Source organism: Brassica oleracea, chromosome C5, assembly GCF_000695525.1.
Source record: "Brassica oleracea var. oleracea cultivar TO1000 chromosome C5, BOL, whole genome shotgun sequence".
Taxonomy (NCBI): domain Eukaryota; kingdom Viridiplantae; phylum Streptophyta; class Magnoliopsida; order Brassicales; family Brassicaceae; genus Brassica; species Brassica oleracea.
The window spans coordinates 22,342,697-22,356,708 of record NC_027752.1 but is presented as its reverse complement, the minus strand read 5'-3'; the positions used below and the strand labels follow the sequence as shown (position 1 = coordinate 22,356,708).

At 43.9% G+C, this 14,012-nt stretch overlaps 1 protein-coding gene across 1 annotated transcript; it reads left to right on the top strand.

Moving 5' to 3' along the window:
• Positions 1 to 10,644: 10,644 nt before the first annotated feature.
• Positions 10,645 to 13,977, top strand: LOC106344790. The gene has a single exon (XM_013784100.1). It carries the CDS (start codon positions 10,645 to 10,647, stop codon positions 13,975 to 13,977), a length of 3,333 nt encoding a protein of 1,110 aa, XP_013639554.1.
• Positions 13,978 to 14,012: the final 35 nt, after the last annotated feature.

The window sequence follows — 14,012 nt, the reverse complement described above, 5'->3', positions numbered from 1 at the left end:
GGGGGTACGGATCAATCTAACTTTCAGCCGCAAAACGCTCAATTAGATATGACGATTGACTATGGAAAGAACATACATGGCTCGACCAGTACAGACGTCATCTCTTTTAAGGGGAGAACAATGGTCAACCAGACCAAACCTCGCAACGATCTCCTTGTCATCGAGTTGACGATTCAGAACATCGACGTCGAAAGAGTATTAATCGATACTGGAAGCTTGGCTAATATTATTTTCAAAAACACCCTCGAAAGAATGAAGATTGACCCGTCTGAAATCGCGGAAAACCCTAGCCCGCTAGTGGGACTCTCAGGGGAGACCACTATGGCTCTCGGGTCAATTAACCTCACAGTCAAAGCTGGAACCATGGAAAAAATCGCAGAGTTCCTAGTTGTCGACCGACCTGCGTCATACAACGTAATCATGGGCACACCATGGTTGAATTTTATGCAGGCAATTCCATCAACGTACCATTTTTGCCTCAAATTCTCAACCCCTTGCGGAATCAAAACAATATGGGGAAACCCGAGGGTATCACAAGTCTGCTTCGCCGCATAACTAAAACGAAAAATATCAGATTCTAAAACCATTCCTAGGAAAAAGTTGGCCTCCGATAAAAAAGCCCAAGAACAAGATTCGGCAGAACTCTTCTGGCAATTGCGAAAAGATGAGATCCTAGAAGAAAAATGCGAACCAACCTTCGAACCCGTGGTGACGGTATGTCTCGACGAAGCGTTCCCAGAACGATGTGTCGAGATCTGAACCAATCTCCGCGAGCCTTTGAGGACTGAACTCATAACCTGTCTAAGAAAGAACCTCCATACTTTCGCATGGGCTGCAGAAGATATGCCAGAAATCGACATTAACATAACATGTCACGAACTAAATATCGATCCAACTTTCAAACCGGTCAAACAAAAAAGACGTAAGTTAGGACCCGAACGCGCTTCCGCAGTCAACGATGAAGTAAAAAAACTCCTTAAGGTAGGATTGATAATGGAAGTGAGGTATCCTGATTAGCTTGCCAACCCTGTCGTGGTCAAAAAGAAAAATGGGAAATAGTGAGTCATCGTCGATTTCACCGATCTCAACAAATCCTGTCCGAAAGACAGTTTCCCCATACCGCACATTGATCGACTGGTCCAGGCAACAGCGGGAAACGAACTCTTATCTTTCATGGACGCTTTCTCAGGATACAACCAGATCATGATGAACCCTGATGATTGCGAGCAAATTGCATTCATTACAGATCGCGGAACCTATTGCTACAAAGTAATGCCCTTCAGCCTTAAAAACGCCGACGCAACTTATCAGAGACTTGTGAATCAAATGTTCTCCGAAAAACTCGGAAAGACCATGGAGGTCTATATTGATGACATGCTCGTCAAATCCCTTCATGCAAACAATCACGTTTCTCATCTCGAAGAATGTTTCCCACGTTAAACTCACATAACATGAAACTTAACCCGGCTAAATGCAGGTTCGCCGTAGCATCGAGCGAGTTCCTCGGTTACATGGTAACGTATCGCGGGATCGAAGCTAATCCTAAACATATCGATGCACTAATCGGGATGGCTTCTCCCAAAAACAAGCGGGAGGTATAGAGGCTGACTGGAAGAGTCACGGCCTTCAACCGTTTCATCTCTCGGTCAACGGACAAGTGCCTACCTTTCTACGATGTCTTGCGGGGGAATAAAAAATTCGAATGGTCAGACGAGTGTGAGAACGCCTTTAAATTTAAACAGCTGAAACACTATTTGGCTACTCCTCCTGTTCTCGCAAAACCCGTAGAAGGAGAACCCCTATTTTTATACATCGCGGTATCAGCGACAGCCGTAAGCGGCGTCTGGATCAGGGAAGAGCGCGGAGAACAAAAACCAATTTTCTACATAAGCAAAACATTGCTAGATGCCGAGTTACGGTATCCTCTGATGGAAAAATTGGCGTACATGGTCGTAACATCAGCACGAACGCTCAGGCCATATTTTCAATCCCACACCATCATCATCCTCACAACCTTCCCTCTTCGGACTATCTTGCATAGTCCGAGCCAGTCAGGAAGACTAGCCAAATGGGCAGTCGAGTTAAGTGAGTACGATATAGAATACCGACGAAGAAGGAGTGCAAAATCCCAAGTATTCGCAGACTTTTTGGTAGAGCTACCGACATGAACCGTGACTAATAAGGAACCGAATTCAACATGGGTTCTTTACGTCGACGGATCGTCATCTAAGCAGGGATTGGTCATCGGAATTCGCCTCACATCACCAACCAGAGAAATCCTAGAACAATCGTTTAGACTGGAATTTCACGCGTCCCACAACGAGGCCGAATACGAAGCGCTCATTGCAGGACTACGATTAGCTCACGGATTGAAGATACGCAACATCCATGCCTAATGTGATTATCAGCTAGTCGCAAGTCAATATAGCGGAGAATACGAAGCAAGGGATGAAAGAATGGATGCATATCTCAAACTGGTCCAGAATCAAGCTCAAGATTTCGACTGTTTCGCTCTCACGCGAATCCCCCGCTCCGAAAACGTCCAAGCCGATGCTTTCGCGGCCCTGACATCAAGTTCGGACCCATGTCTTAAGAGAGTGATTCCGGTCGAATTCATTGAACACCCGAGTATCGGACCACCAGTCATTGTCAACCTCATCAGGGATCAAGACGACGATGTAGAGGAGGTCGCAGTACAGCCAGAAGAAAGATCGAGACAATCCGACTACGGCTGTGATACGCCATGGCTGCAAACGATTCGAGCCTACATCATCGACGAAAAATTACCTCCCGAAAAATGGGCAGCCCGCAAAATCCAAACCCAGGCCGCGCGTTATGTAACAGTCAACGGGGAAATTTACAAATGGAAATTTTCTGGACCACTCATGACGTGTTTGGAAGAAGAAAAGGCGAGAAAAGTCATGGAAGAAGTCCATTCTGGATCCTGCGGAAACCATCCCGGTGGAAGGTCCCTTGCAGTGAAAATAAAACGCCACGGATACTACTAGCCAACGATGATCGGAGATTGTGAGAAATTCGCACGAAAATGAGAAAAATGCCAAAGGCATGCTCCGACCATCCGACAACCAGCAGAAGTTCTTTCTTCCATCACGTCACCGTATCCTTTCATGCGCTGGGCCATGGACAATGTTGGACCCCTTCACAATTCAAAGCAAAAGCGTTTCCTCTTAGTCCTCACTGATTTCTTCTCAAAGTGGGTGGAGACAGAATCATACGCAAGTATAAAAGATGTCCAAGTTGAAAATTTCGTATGGAAAAACATTATCTGTAGACATGGGGTTCCTTACGAGATCGTAACTGACAACGGATTCAGTTCATCTCCACCTGATTCGAAGGATTCTGTGAAAAAATGGAATATACGATTAAACAAATCAACTCCAGATATGCACAATGCAACGGTCAAGCCGAGACAATCAATAAGACCGTTCTAGACGGACTTAAGAAACGCCTAGACGCTAAAAAAGGCAGGTGGGCAGAGGAACTTGAGGGAGTCGTCTGGTCACATCACACGACCCCAAGACGAGCAACGGGAGAAACGCCTTTCGCCCTCGTGTACAGGACATAATGCATGAATCCCGCAGAAGTCAAGTTCCCGGGCGTAAGAAGAAGACTACTACCCGAACGGGAAGAACTCAACAATGCGATGCTACTGGACGATCTCAACTTAATCAACGAACGCCGAGATCGAGCGCTTATCAGAATCCAAAACTACCAACACACGGACGTAAAATACTATAATTCCAACGTGCAGAATCGTAGATTCAACGAAGGAGATTTAGTTCTGCGCAAAGTCTCCCAAAACACCGCTGAGCGAAACGCGGGAAAACGTGGAGCAAACTGGGAAGGACCCTACAAGATCATAAAAGTCGTTCGACCGGGTTCCTACGAGATAGCCAACATGCAAGGCGTAAAAATTCCAAGAACTTGGAATGATTCATCTCAAAAAATACTATCACTAAACAAATCGCTTCGCAACTACTGAACTACGAGACAGCTTAATCTCCAAAAGGGGTACGTAGGCAGTTTGTCGAAAGACAGATTCAGCTGTCCCCCTCTCTAAAAAGGGGGGGGGGAGTGAGTACGTATACGTACACTCGTATACTCCCAAGTTCAAAATATCTGACATAGCACTCGATATTTTCGAAACTTTTCCAACGCAACAATACCACAAAACCGCACGACCATTTTTGGTCCACAAATCATATGAGTCCTAAAACTCATGAATTTATCAGTCACTAGGAAAAAACCAACCTTCGGCATCGCGAGACGTCGCAAAAACGCCTAAGAAACTATTTCCCGCCAGACATCACATAGACGAAATCCTGGTCCCAAAAAAAAGGAACTATCATACGCATTAACATCTTCTCAAACACGTACTCTTCGCGAAGATCCAAACGGTAGTGTCTACCACCAAGTTCGTTGCTGATCACATTGAACTCCCAACGTCCTAAACATACTAAGCCATTTCACAAAGATGACTCTCATACATCCGACACAAGGGTAATAGCGCTATAAAAGAAATCCAAAATTTTGGTCAGCACTTCTAGGAGACTTAAAAATTGTCCTTAGAGAGATGGTCGATTCCAACCAGACAAGTCGTATAAGCCGAGAACCTATCGCGGACTTTAAATCAGTATGGAATCAGGTCGAAACTGTTACGGGATGCGTAAGTCGAATTAGTCATCGCACCCCCTAAAACCAGAAGTAAACCTAGGTCTTGCCCTAAACTCAGCACACTGGTCTTTAACATCTCAAGGTATGATATCGAAGATACAAGATCTTAAAGCATGCCTCTATGCTTATATTCAATGCCCTCAGAAATCCCACGAAGTTAGGACTTTGCAGAAAATTCTCGAAACGGACCACGAATATAACATTCCACTTTGGAGAAAGATATAAGATGACAACTCATAAGCTTCCTTCTACACCATCCAATTACTCACATAAACGCAAACTGATCATCCATTCATAAAAATCCAAAAAAGCGGCAAGGATTCAAAGCCACAAGCGACCAGTCCCAAAACATAAACATGGACATACAAGGCCAGAGCAAGTACTAATTCATAACATGAAAAAAATCTCTCAAGCGAGATCGTAACCTTGATCGTCATCTGGAATCTAAACCTCCCCTTCACCCATCGCCTTGTCCAAGCTTGGGGCCGCACCGCCTCCGTTTCCCCAACCGCAGGATCTTGCCCCTCTGGGTCTTCTGAACACGTCGGAAGGAAACACTCAGACTTTAGGTCAGCCACGGCCGCCAGATCTCCCTTGCAAGCGGACAACCTGGCTTCCTCGGCCTGTAAGGACGAAGGGGTTTCGCCCTGGAGTGCCTGAACCACAGCCATCCCACCATCGACAGTCGCCAGGGCCAAATCCCCGCTGCGAATACACTCGAGGGAGCTTAGAAAGTCAAAGATCTTCGCCAAACGGGTCTGGAACTCAACGCGGAGTGCATCCTTGGCCTCCTCGAGCCCACGGTTCGTCGACCCTTCACCACTTTCAATCCAACGCTGAAGTCGACGTACCTCCGAGGACTTGGTCTTCCTGGCCTTTTTTTCCTTAAGAAAAGAACTCGACGTCTTCCCAAGGTCCCTCTCGAGCTCCCCAATCTGAACCTCGAGCTTAGACATCTTTGTGGAATGAGAATCCTTGATAGCTTTCAGCATGGCCTCAAACTCAGACAATTTGCCCTGCATCTCTGTCAGATCTCTCGCAAGATGACTGACCTTGGAACCGCATTCGCTTATCATCCCATCGATCAGTGACACAAACTGCGAGATGAGGTAACAATTAGAGATACAAAGCAAAACATGGCTAAACAGAATCCAACGCTCTAAGAATAAAAAACCAAAGTGAAGAACGAACCTTTCCGCGGAATTCTGATGCCAGACTCAATCCTTCCTGCTGCGAAGATTCCCTGTCATTGCCCCTGGTGCACCTCCTCTTCCGGCCCTCTGGTTTAACAACCAGGGTAGCACTAGGAGCACGCAATGCCAAGACAATCTCCTTTCTAGGTGGAGGAGGAGGCATCGACTCAGTGGCCTTTTCTTTGCCATCAACGAGAATCGGAGTCGTAGACGATCCAGAAGGCTGAGCCGAAGCATCTGGCACGCACGAAACGCTCGTTTCGGCTTGCACTCCTGCGTCTTGCGGAACCTAAACCTCGGGTGCATTAGTCAGAGTGACGACCATAACGGAAGAGGATGGAAGCTCAGTGTTAGCATGGACCGGTTCCTTCTCAGCTTTGCGGCGAGCTAGATTCTCTCGGAAAGAAAGGAAGCCGGCGACACAAGCTTGCGCACTGTCGGAGGGAACCAGTCTTGGAACTTGGGAGTTGGCCTCACCCATCTCGGCATCAAAACCTCTCTTGTCACTTTGGGTGGAAGACATCTTGAAAGCTAAAATGAGGAGAGAAGCTAGAGAGAATTTGGAAAGAAAGGAATGTGTGAAGGGAATGAAAGATGGGAGCTCACTACTTATAGAAGTATGAGGTTAGGATTTCGATTTATTATATATATATATATATTTCTTCATCGATATTCTTCCGCGGAATTTTGAATGTAAACTCCGTCCAACTCACCTATCTTGCCTAACTGCCTAAACGCACGCTAGAATCTCAGCGACAATCCACGATTCTAGCGGGCTGGGGGCTAACTATTGGGGTCAAAAATGGACACGACGAAGTTAACATCCAAATATCCGTAAAAATCAGTATGAACGCTTTTACGAAAAGTAATCTTCGTAAATAAATCTTTAAGAAGAACTTTGCGGTGAAATCTTGCACTAATAACGGTTGATTCATCGAAACTAAACACCCATAGTCCAAGAACACGTTCATAAAATGTCAGAAAAGGATCCAAACAAGGTCGCCACGTAGCGACCGGTCCGCGAACAAGCCGGTCGCTACGTAGAGACCAACCAAGCCTTTCGGTCGGTCGCTACGTAGCGACCAACCAAGCCATTCAGTCGGTCGCTACGTAGCGACCGAGCCGCGAACAAGTCGTTCGTTACGTAGCGACCAACCAAGCCACTCGGTGATAGACCATGGATTTTATCAATTTTTAGCCATGGTCTACAAGTGTTTTAATATATATTTATTACTATATAGTCTATTTAGAGTATTTACAGGTTCAGGTACGTTCTGGAGAAATATGGTGATTTTAGAGCCTTTTGAGGTGGAGAACTTCACAGACGTGTCATATGTTTAGCTATGGATGGAGACCTTTCTACCGTTAGATTGAGCTCATACTTTGACACAAGATAGAGAGTTGAGTTAGCTTTCCAATGCCACCAGTTTGAGGTGAATCAACATCCTGTATCAAACGTTATGCCCGTGTTACTGAGGAGTGGTCAGTTTGCCTCGCGAGAGGAAGCTGTCGAGGAGATGAAGGACTGTCGATCGATAACACAGCATTGGTGTCGATCAACAGTGATGCCAGAATATGGGCTGAGCATAATTTATGACCGACTGAAGCCCATAAGCCACACAAAGTTACCAAAATACCCTTGGACGACCAGAAACCCTATTTATGTATTTCTAAGCCATTGTTGACGGCTAAGCTTTCTTTGATTCTTGTTCTTAGTTAGGAGAGAAAGGGGGAACTCCTTCAGAGTCCTCCTGGAACTCCATTGTCTTTGGTTTTTATATCTATTGCAATTTCATCTATTCTATCCATGATTTCTGTGACAAACTTCATGTCTGAATAGATCCACATGTTAGGTTTAGGGTTCAGATAGATTATGAGGGATTAGCCCAAAATATAGAATTGCTAAGTTGTGATATTCATCATAGGATTGTTCTTACTGCTTGTGTTCTAGAGTCATGAACTAGAACCCTGATCTTAGAATCATTAGGCACAATGCCATCGCTTGGTCTTTTCTCTGAACTGAATTCTATTGAGCTAGGATTGCTAGAAACATACGAGAGTTGATTTAGGAACCCTAGTGAACACATAATCAACCCGATCATAAAGCTTGATAGAAGCAATTTCTATCGATGATCCAATAGATTAATCGATTGATATTGTGAAAGGTGTATCGATCGATATTCCTATAGAATAATCGATCGACATTTTCTTGTGATCAATAAAACAAGAGTTGAGATCCAAGTCTAGATATTAGACTGTCTATACAACGGAAGTTGTTAGATTTATACTCCCAGTTGAGTTCTTTAATATCTTGCAAGCAACAATTAGCCTCTATATCATTATAATCCTGATTACCAGAATAGAAAACTTAGATCTAGCAAATCATCCTTCCATCAAACAAATCTTTGCCAAGCTGAACAATAGTCTTGTTCAACTTGTTTACTGTTTACTAATTTTGCTATCTATATTTACTACTTTATAAACTATTAGCCTAGATTAATCATATAACTATTAGATCTTTTGTGTGCCCTAGCTCCCTGTGGATTCGATCCCTAAGTACTACAACTCGACCTCTTATTTGAGAGAGTATAAATCACTCCTTATGGTAATTTGAGTGATATCAAATTTGGTGCCGTTTCCGGGGAGCTTTGATCGCCATTAGATCTTGTCTAGTTAGATTTAGTCTAGGTTTTATTACTGTTCAAAAAACTGATAAAATATTTTCTTGTGTTTCAGGTACATCCATAAGCAACAAGGGGATATGGCTCTTACTAGTAAAGCCACTGGATTTGGAACGCATGATCCATAAGTCCAAGAGGGTAGTCGACACCCTCCAAGCAGTGATTGGCAGCGTAGAAATCCAAGCGTCGATCGACACTATTCATCCTGCGTCGATCGATACTGTTCACCTGATGTCGATCGACACTGTTCAACGTACGTCGATCGACACTGTTCATTCCCCGTCGATCGACACTGTTCATCAACCGTCGATCGACACTATTCATCCACCGTCTACCGACACTGTTCATCCGCCGTCTGACACCACTTGTTTGGAGGCAGAGAAGGTCGAAGTGCTCATACTTACAGTGGACGAGAAGGGGATGTTAAGAGACCAAGAAGGTCGCACTCGCAACAGCGCAGGACAGTTGATTAATGCTCAGGGTGTTGTGATCTCTGATGTAATTGATGTTGCTGAGATGAATGTCTTTGACCTGAGCCGAGAGTGGTATGATTGGGTAGGTCAAGACCCCTTCTAGGGTCTTCCTCACCAAGACCCTAGAAACAACATCGAAGAGCTTGAGGATCTCGTGTCAAGGAGTGAGCAGAATGAAGTGTCTGAATACCACATGCTCTGCAAGATCTTCCCCTATTCTATCTCTGGGGATGCATTCATATGGTTCAGTCAACTGCAACCTGGATCTCTAACAGCTGGGATGACATTGAAAGAGCCTTCCTTTACAAATTTCTTGATGATGCTGAAGCAACTCGAGAAAAGGAGAAAAATGATAAATGGGACAGGTTCTTGGCATCGTTAGATGAGGAGTATATGATTACAGTACAGCTGCTCGACGACATTATGGCAAAAAGGGATGAACAACATGTGTGTAGAGAGCTGAGCAGAGTAGAGGAAGCTGGTACTGAAGACACGACCTCAACATCGACCGATGGCACGAACTCAACGTCGATCGACAGCACGACCTCAACGTCGACCGACATCACGATCTCAACGTCGACCGACATCACAACCTCAACGTCGACCGACATTACGACCTCAATGTCGACCGACATCACGACCTCAACGTCGACAGACGGCACAACCTCAATGTCGACCGACAGCACGACCTCAACTGAAACATCACTTCCCATGTTCTTGAAAGTTTACTTGAGGACAAGTAAAGGACTAGTGTGGGGGAGTTGATGTGTTGTGATTTTGCATAGTTTTAGCTTTGTTATTTCATATATATTCATGCATTAACCTTACATTTATTTGCATTTAGAGTCTATTGCATGTACATTTGCATCTTGTAGGTGTTGGATGAATTGTTTGGAGTTTTGGAGGTGATTAGAGCACAAAAGGAGCTTTCGAGGAGTCTTGAACCGAACGTGTGAAAGACAAGCATGGATGAAGGTCTTAAAGATATCTTTTGAAACTTGTCTTTTGGGAAGACATGGTAAATTGAGTTAGCTTTACAATGGAGGTGGTTTCAAGTCGTTTGGAGCTGTATTGAGGGATTTATGATCAAAATACTACACACATATCAGTATGACATTCCTAGCGGCCACCGTAGCAACATCAACAATCGCCTTCGAATTTTAAGCCTTTAGACTCATTTTTATTCACTTAAAACCTATAAAACTCATTACTATTCATTGTTCTTCTTATTTTTCGTATTCTAAAGGTGTGTGCAACATGGAGAAAGTGGAGAAAGCTTTAATGAGTGAGTTTTATCACTTTAAAGCTTGCAACATGGGGGATGGGTTGTCTATCATGAGTTTGGTGGCTCTTTTGGCCTAACTTTCTCTACCTTTTCTGAAGAGGCAAGACTACTTTGGCCATATGAAGGGGCAAAAGGTGTTCTATAATGGAAGAAAGTGGAGAATAACTTTTATGAGTGTGTTTTATGCTTTATGCTTTCACATGATGGATGTGTTGTCATCCTCCTTTACTTAGGCTATAAAAGAGACTGCAAGGGGAAGGAGGAAGACACACAATACACAGAGTGCAATACAACAAAGAGTAGAGAGTGAAAGTTTTATGTACTTATCAAAATGTCCTCACCATGGTTTCACAAATGAGAATTTGCTCAGCACATTCTATAGAGGACTCCTGCCCAACCATAGAAGCAGGCTTGATACAGCTAGCAATGGATCCTACTTGGGGAGAACTGAAGAAGATGCATTGGAGCTGGTGGAGAATATGGCAAAGAGTGATTTGGTGTACAATGATGATTTTGATAGGCATAACCGTGGTGGAGGCGGTGATGACCATTTCACTAGGAAAGACATCAAATCCCTACAAGACAAAATCGATCTTCTCCTCAACGAAAGAACTACTCACTCACAAATAAATTATGTTGGTGAACAAGCCCAAGGAGAACCAGGATTTATCAATGAAGTTGAAGGTTTGGAAAGACAACAAGACGTGTCTTACATCAATGCTAATGGTACTTGGTTCAAGAAAGAACCAACCTACCAATACCAACAAAGAGAACAAGGAAGCTACCAATACCAACCTAAAGATCAAGCTCCATACCAATACCAACAAAGGGGCCAAGGAAACTTCCAAAACAAACCTCAATACCAAGGCAACTACCAGCAAAAACCAGTTTACAATAATCAACAAGGAGGTTATCAAGGCAATACAAACTTCCCACCGGGCTTTACCAACAAAGGGAATCAGTCTACACAAGCCCAAGCTGGATCTTCTACTTCTGCCGCACAAGAAACTAGCACTGAGACTATGTTGAGACAGATCTTGGAATCTCAAACTAGAAGTGAGAAGCACATTGGGTATGAGCTGAAGAATATCCAGAACAGGATTGATGGAAACTACAATGATCTCAACAGCAAGTTCAAGGGTTTGGAAAATCAGTTTGCCTCCATGAGTTCAAGTCAAAATCGCCAACAAGGTTCACTTCCTGGAAAGGCTGAGCAAAACCCCAAAGAAACAATGAAAGCAATCACACTTAGGAGTGGTAGAGAGCTGCCTCCTACAGTTCTCATTAAGGATAATGAGAAGCAAGGTGGGGAGGTTGTCATCAATGTAGATGATGATGTGGTCATTATTGATGAAAAGATTAATGAAGAGATCTTGGAGAAGATAGTTGATGCGAAGGGAAATAGAAAGATTGGAGAAGAAAAGAAAGTTGTGAGCAAGAATGAAGCTGCCACTTCATCAAAGGAAGCTTCAGTCACTCCTCCATATGAGCACAAGCTTCCTTTTCCTGGAAGATTCAAGAGACAGCTTTTGGAGAAGTACAAAGCATTGTTTGAGAAGCAGATGAGAGAGGTTCATGTTACTATGCCTATTATTGATGCTTTCATGTTGGTTCCTCAGTACAGTAAATTCTTGAAAGATGTTGTGGCACAGAAGAAGAAAGAAATGGAAGGGATGGTGGTGCTTACTCATGAGTGCAGTGCCATAATTCAGAGATTGACAGTCCCAAGGAAGCTACAAGACCCGGGCAGCTTCACTTTGCCATGTGCTATTGGACCTTTGACATTTGAGAGGTGTCTATGTCACCTAGGAGCAAGTGTTAGCCTCATGCCTTTGTCTATTGCCAAGAAGCTTGGGTTTACTCAGTACAAGAAGTGTAGGATCTCTGTAGTGTTGGCTGACCGCTCTGTAAAGCTCCCCATTGGCATCTTGGAAGGTCTCCCTGTGATGATTGGGAACTGTGAGATCCCTACTGATTTTGTGGTGCTAGAGATGGATGAAGAGCCTAGAGATCCTTTGATCTTTCGAAGACCTTTCCTTGCAACTGCTGGAGCTATGGTGAATGTAAGAGATGGCAAGATTTATCTCCATCTTGGGAAAGGAAACACTTTTCACTTTGACATCAAGGAGGTAATGAAGAAACCCACCATTGAAGGGCAGATGTTCTACATCGATGAGATGGAAGCCCTTGCTGATGAGTACCTAGAAGAGTTGGCACTGGATGACTCCCTACAGCATGCTCTCACCATAAACAAAGAAGCTCAGCTCATTAAAGATGGAGTGAGCTTGGAGTATGAGAAACTTCTCAGTTTCCGTGAAGAGTTAGTGGATGAAGGCAGGTTCCTGGAACTGCCACAAACGAATCAACATGTCGCCTCGGTCGCTGTCCAAACCGAATCTCAAGAAGAAGATTGGAGTGAACTCAAGGCTCCCAAGGTCGACCTCAAGCCACTCCCCAAGGGGCTCAGGTATGCTTTTCTTGGACCCAATAACACATATCCTGTCATAGTGAGTAGTGAACTCGATGAAATTGAATTGCATGCACTCTTGAAAGAACTTAGAAAATACATAAAGGCAATAGGGTACTCATTGGATGATATTAAAGGGATATCACCCTCATTGTGCACACATAGGATACATCTTGAAAATGTATCAATGAGTTCTATAGAGCATCAAAGCAGGTTGAACCCCAACCTGAAAGAAGTTATTAAGAAAGAAATTATCAAACTTTTAGATGCTGATGTTATATATCCTATCTCAGATAGTAATTGGGTATCACCTGTGCATGTAGTCCCAAAGAAAGGTGGTATTACTGTGGTTAGAAATGAAAATGATGAATTGATACCCACTAGAACTGTAATAGGGCATAGGATGTGTATTGATTATAGAAAACTTAACTCAACCTCTAGGAAGGATCACTTTCCATTGCCATTCATTGAACAAATGCTTGAGAGGCTTGCAAAACATCCATATTATTGCTTTCTTGATGGGTATTCAGGGTTCTTCCAAATACCAATACATCCCAATGAGCAAGAGAAGACAACTTTCACATGCCCCTACGGTACCTTTGCCTATCGAAGGATGCCATTTGGGTTATGTAATGCTCCAGCAACCTTTCAAAGGTGCATGATATCTATCTTCTCAGATCTCATTGAGGATGTAGTGGAGGTATATGATTTTTCTGTATACGGTTCTTCGTTTGCTACTTGTTTGTCAAATTTGTGCAGGGTCCTACAGAGATGTGAAGATACCAACCTTGTGCTGAATTGGGAGAAGTGCCACTTCATGGTTAAAGAAGGGATTGTGCTTGGGCACAAGATTTCAGAGAGAGGCATTGAAGTGGACCAAGCCAAGATCGAGGTGATGGCGAGGTTGGCTCCACCAAAAACAGTGAAAGACATTAGAAGCTTCCTTGGCCATGCTGGTTTCTACAGAAGGTTCATCAAAGACTTCTCCAAAATAGCTAGACCATTGACCAAGCTGCTGTGCAAGGAGATCATCTTCAACTTTGATGAAGACTGCCTAGAAGCCTTTAAGAAGCTGAAGGAGGAGCTCACCAGTGCTCCAATAGTTCAACCACCAGATTGGAGTCTACCCTTCGAAATCATGTGCGACGCCAGTGACTATGCTGTGGGGGCAGTCTTGGGGTAAAAGAAGGACAAGAAGACACATGTGATCTACTATGC

Excerpts from the sequence above, each read along its gene's own strand:
- LOC106344790 (XM_013784100.1), top strand. The coding sequence starts at position 10,645 with ATGTACTTATCAAAATGTCCTCACCATGGTTTCACAAATGAGAATTTG.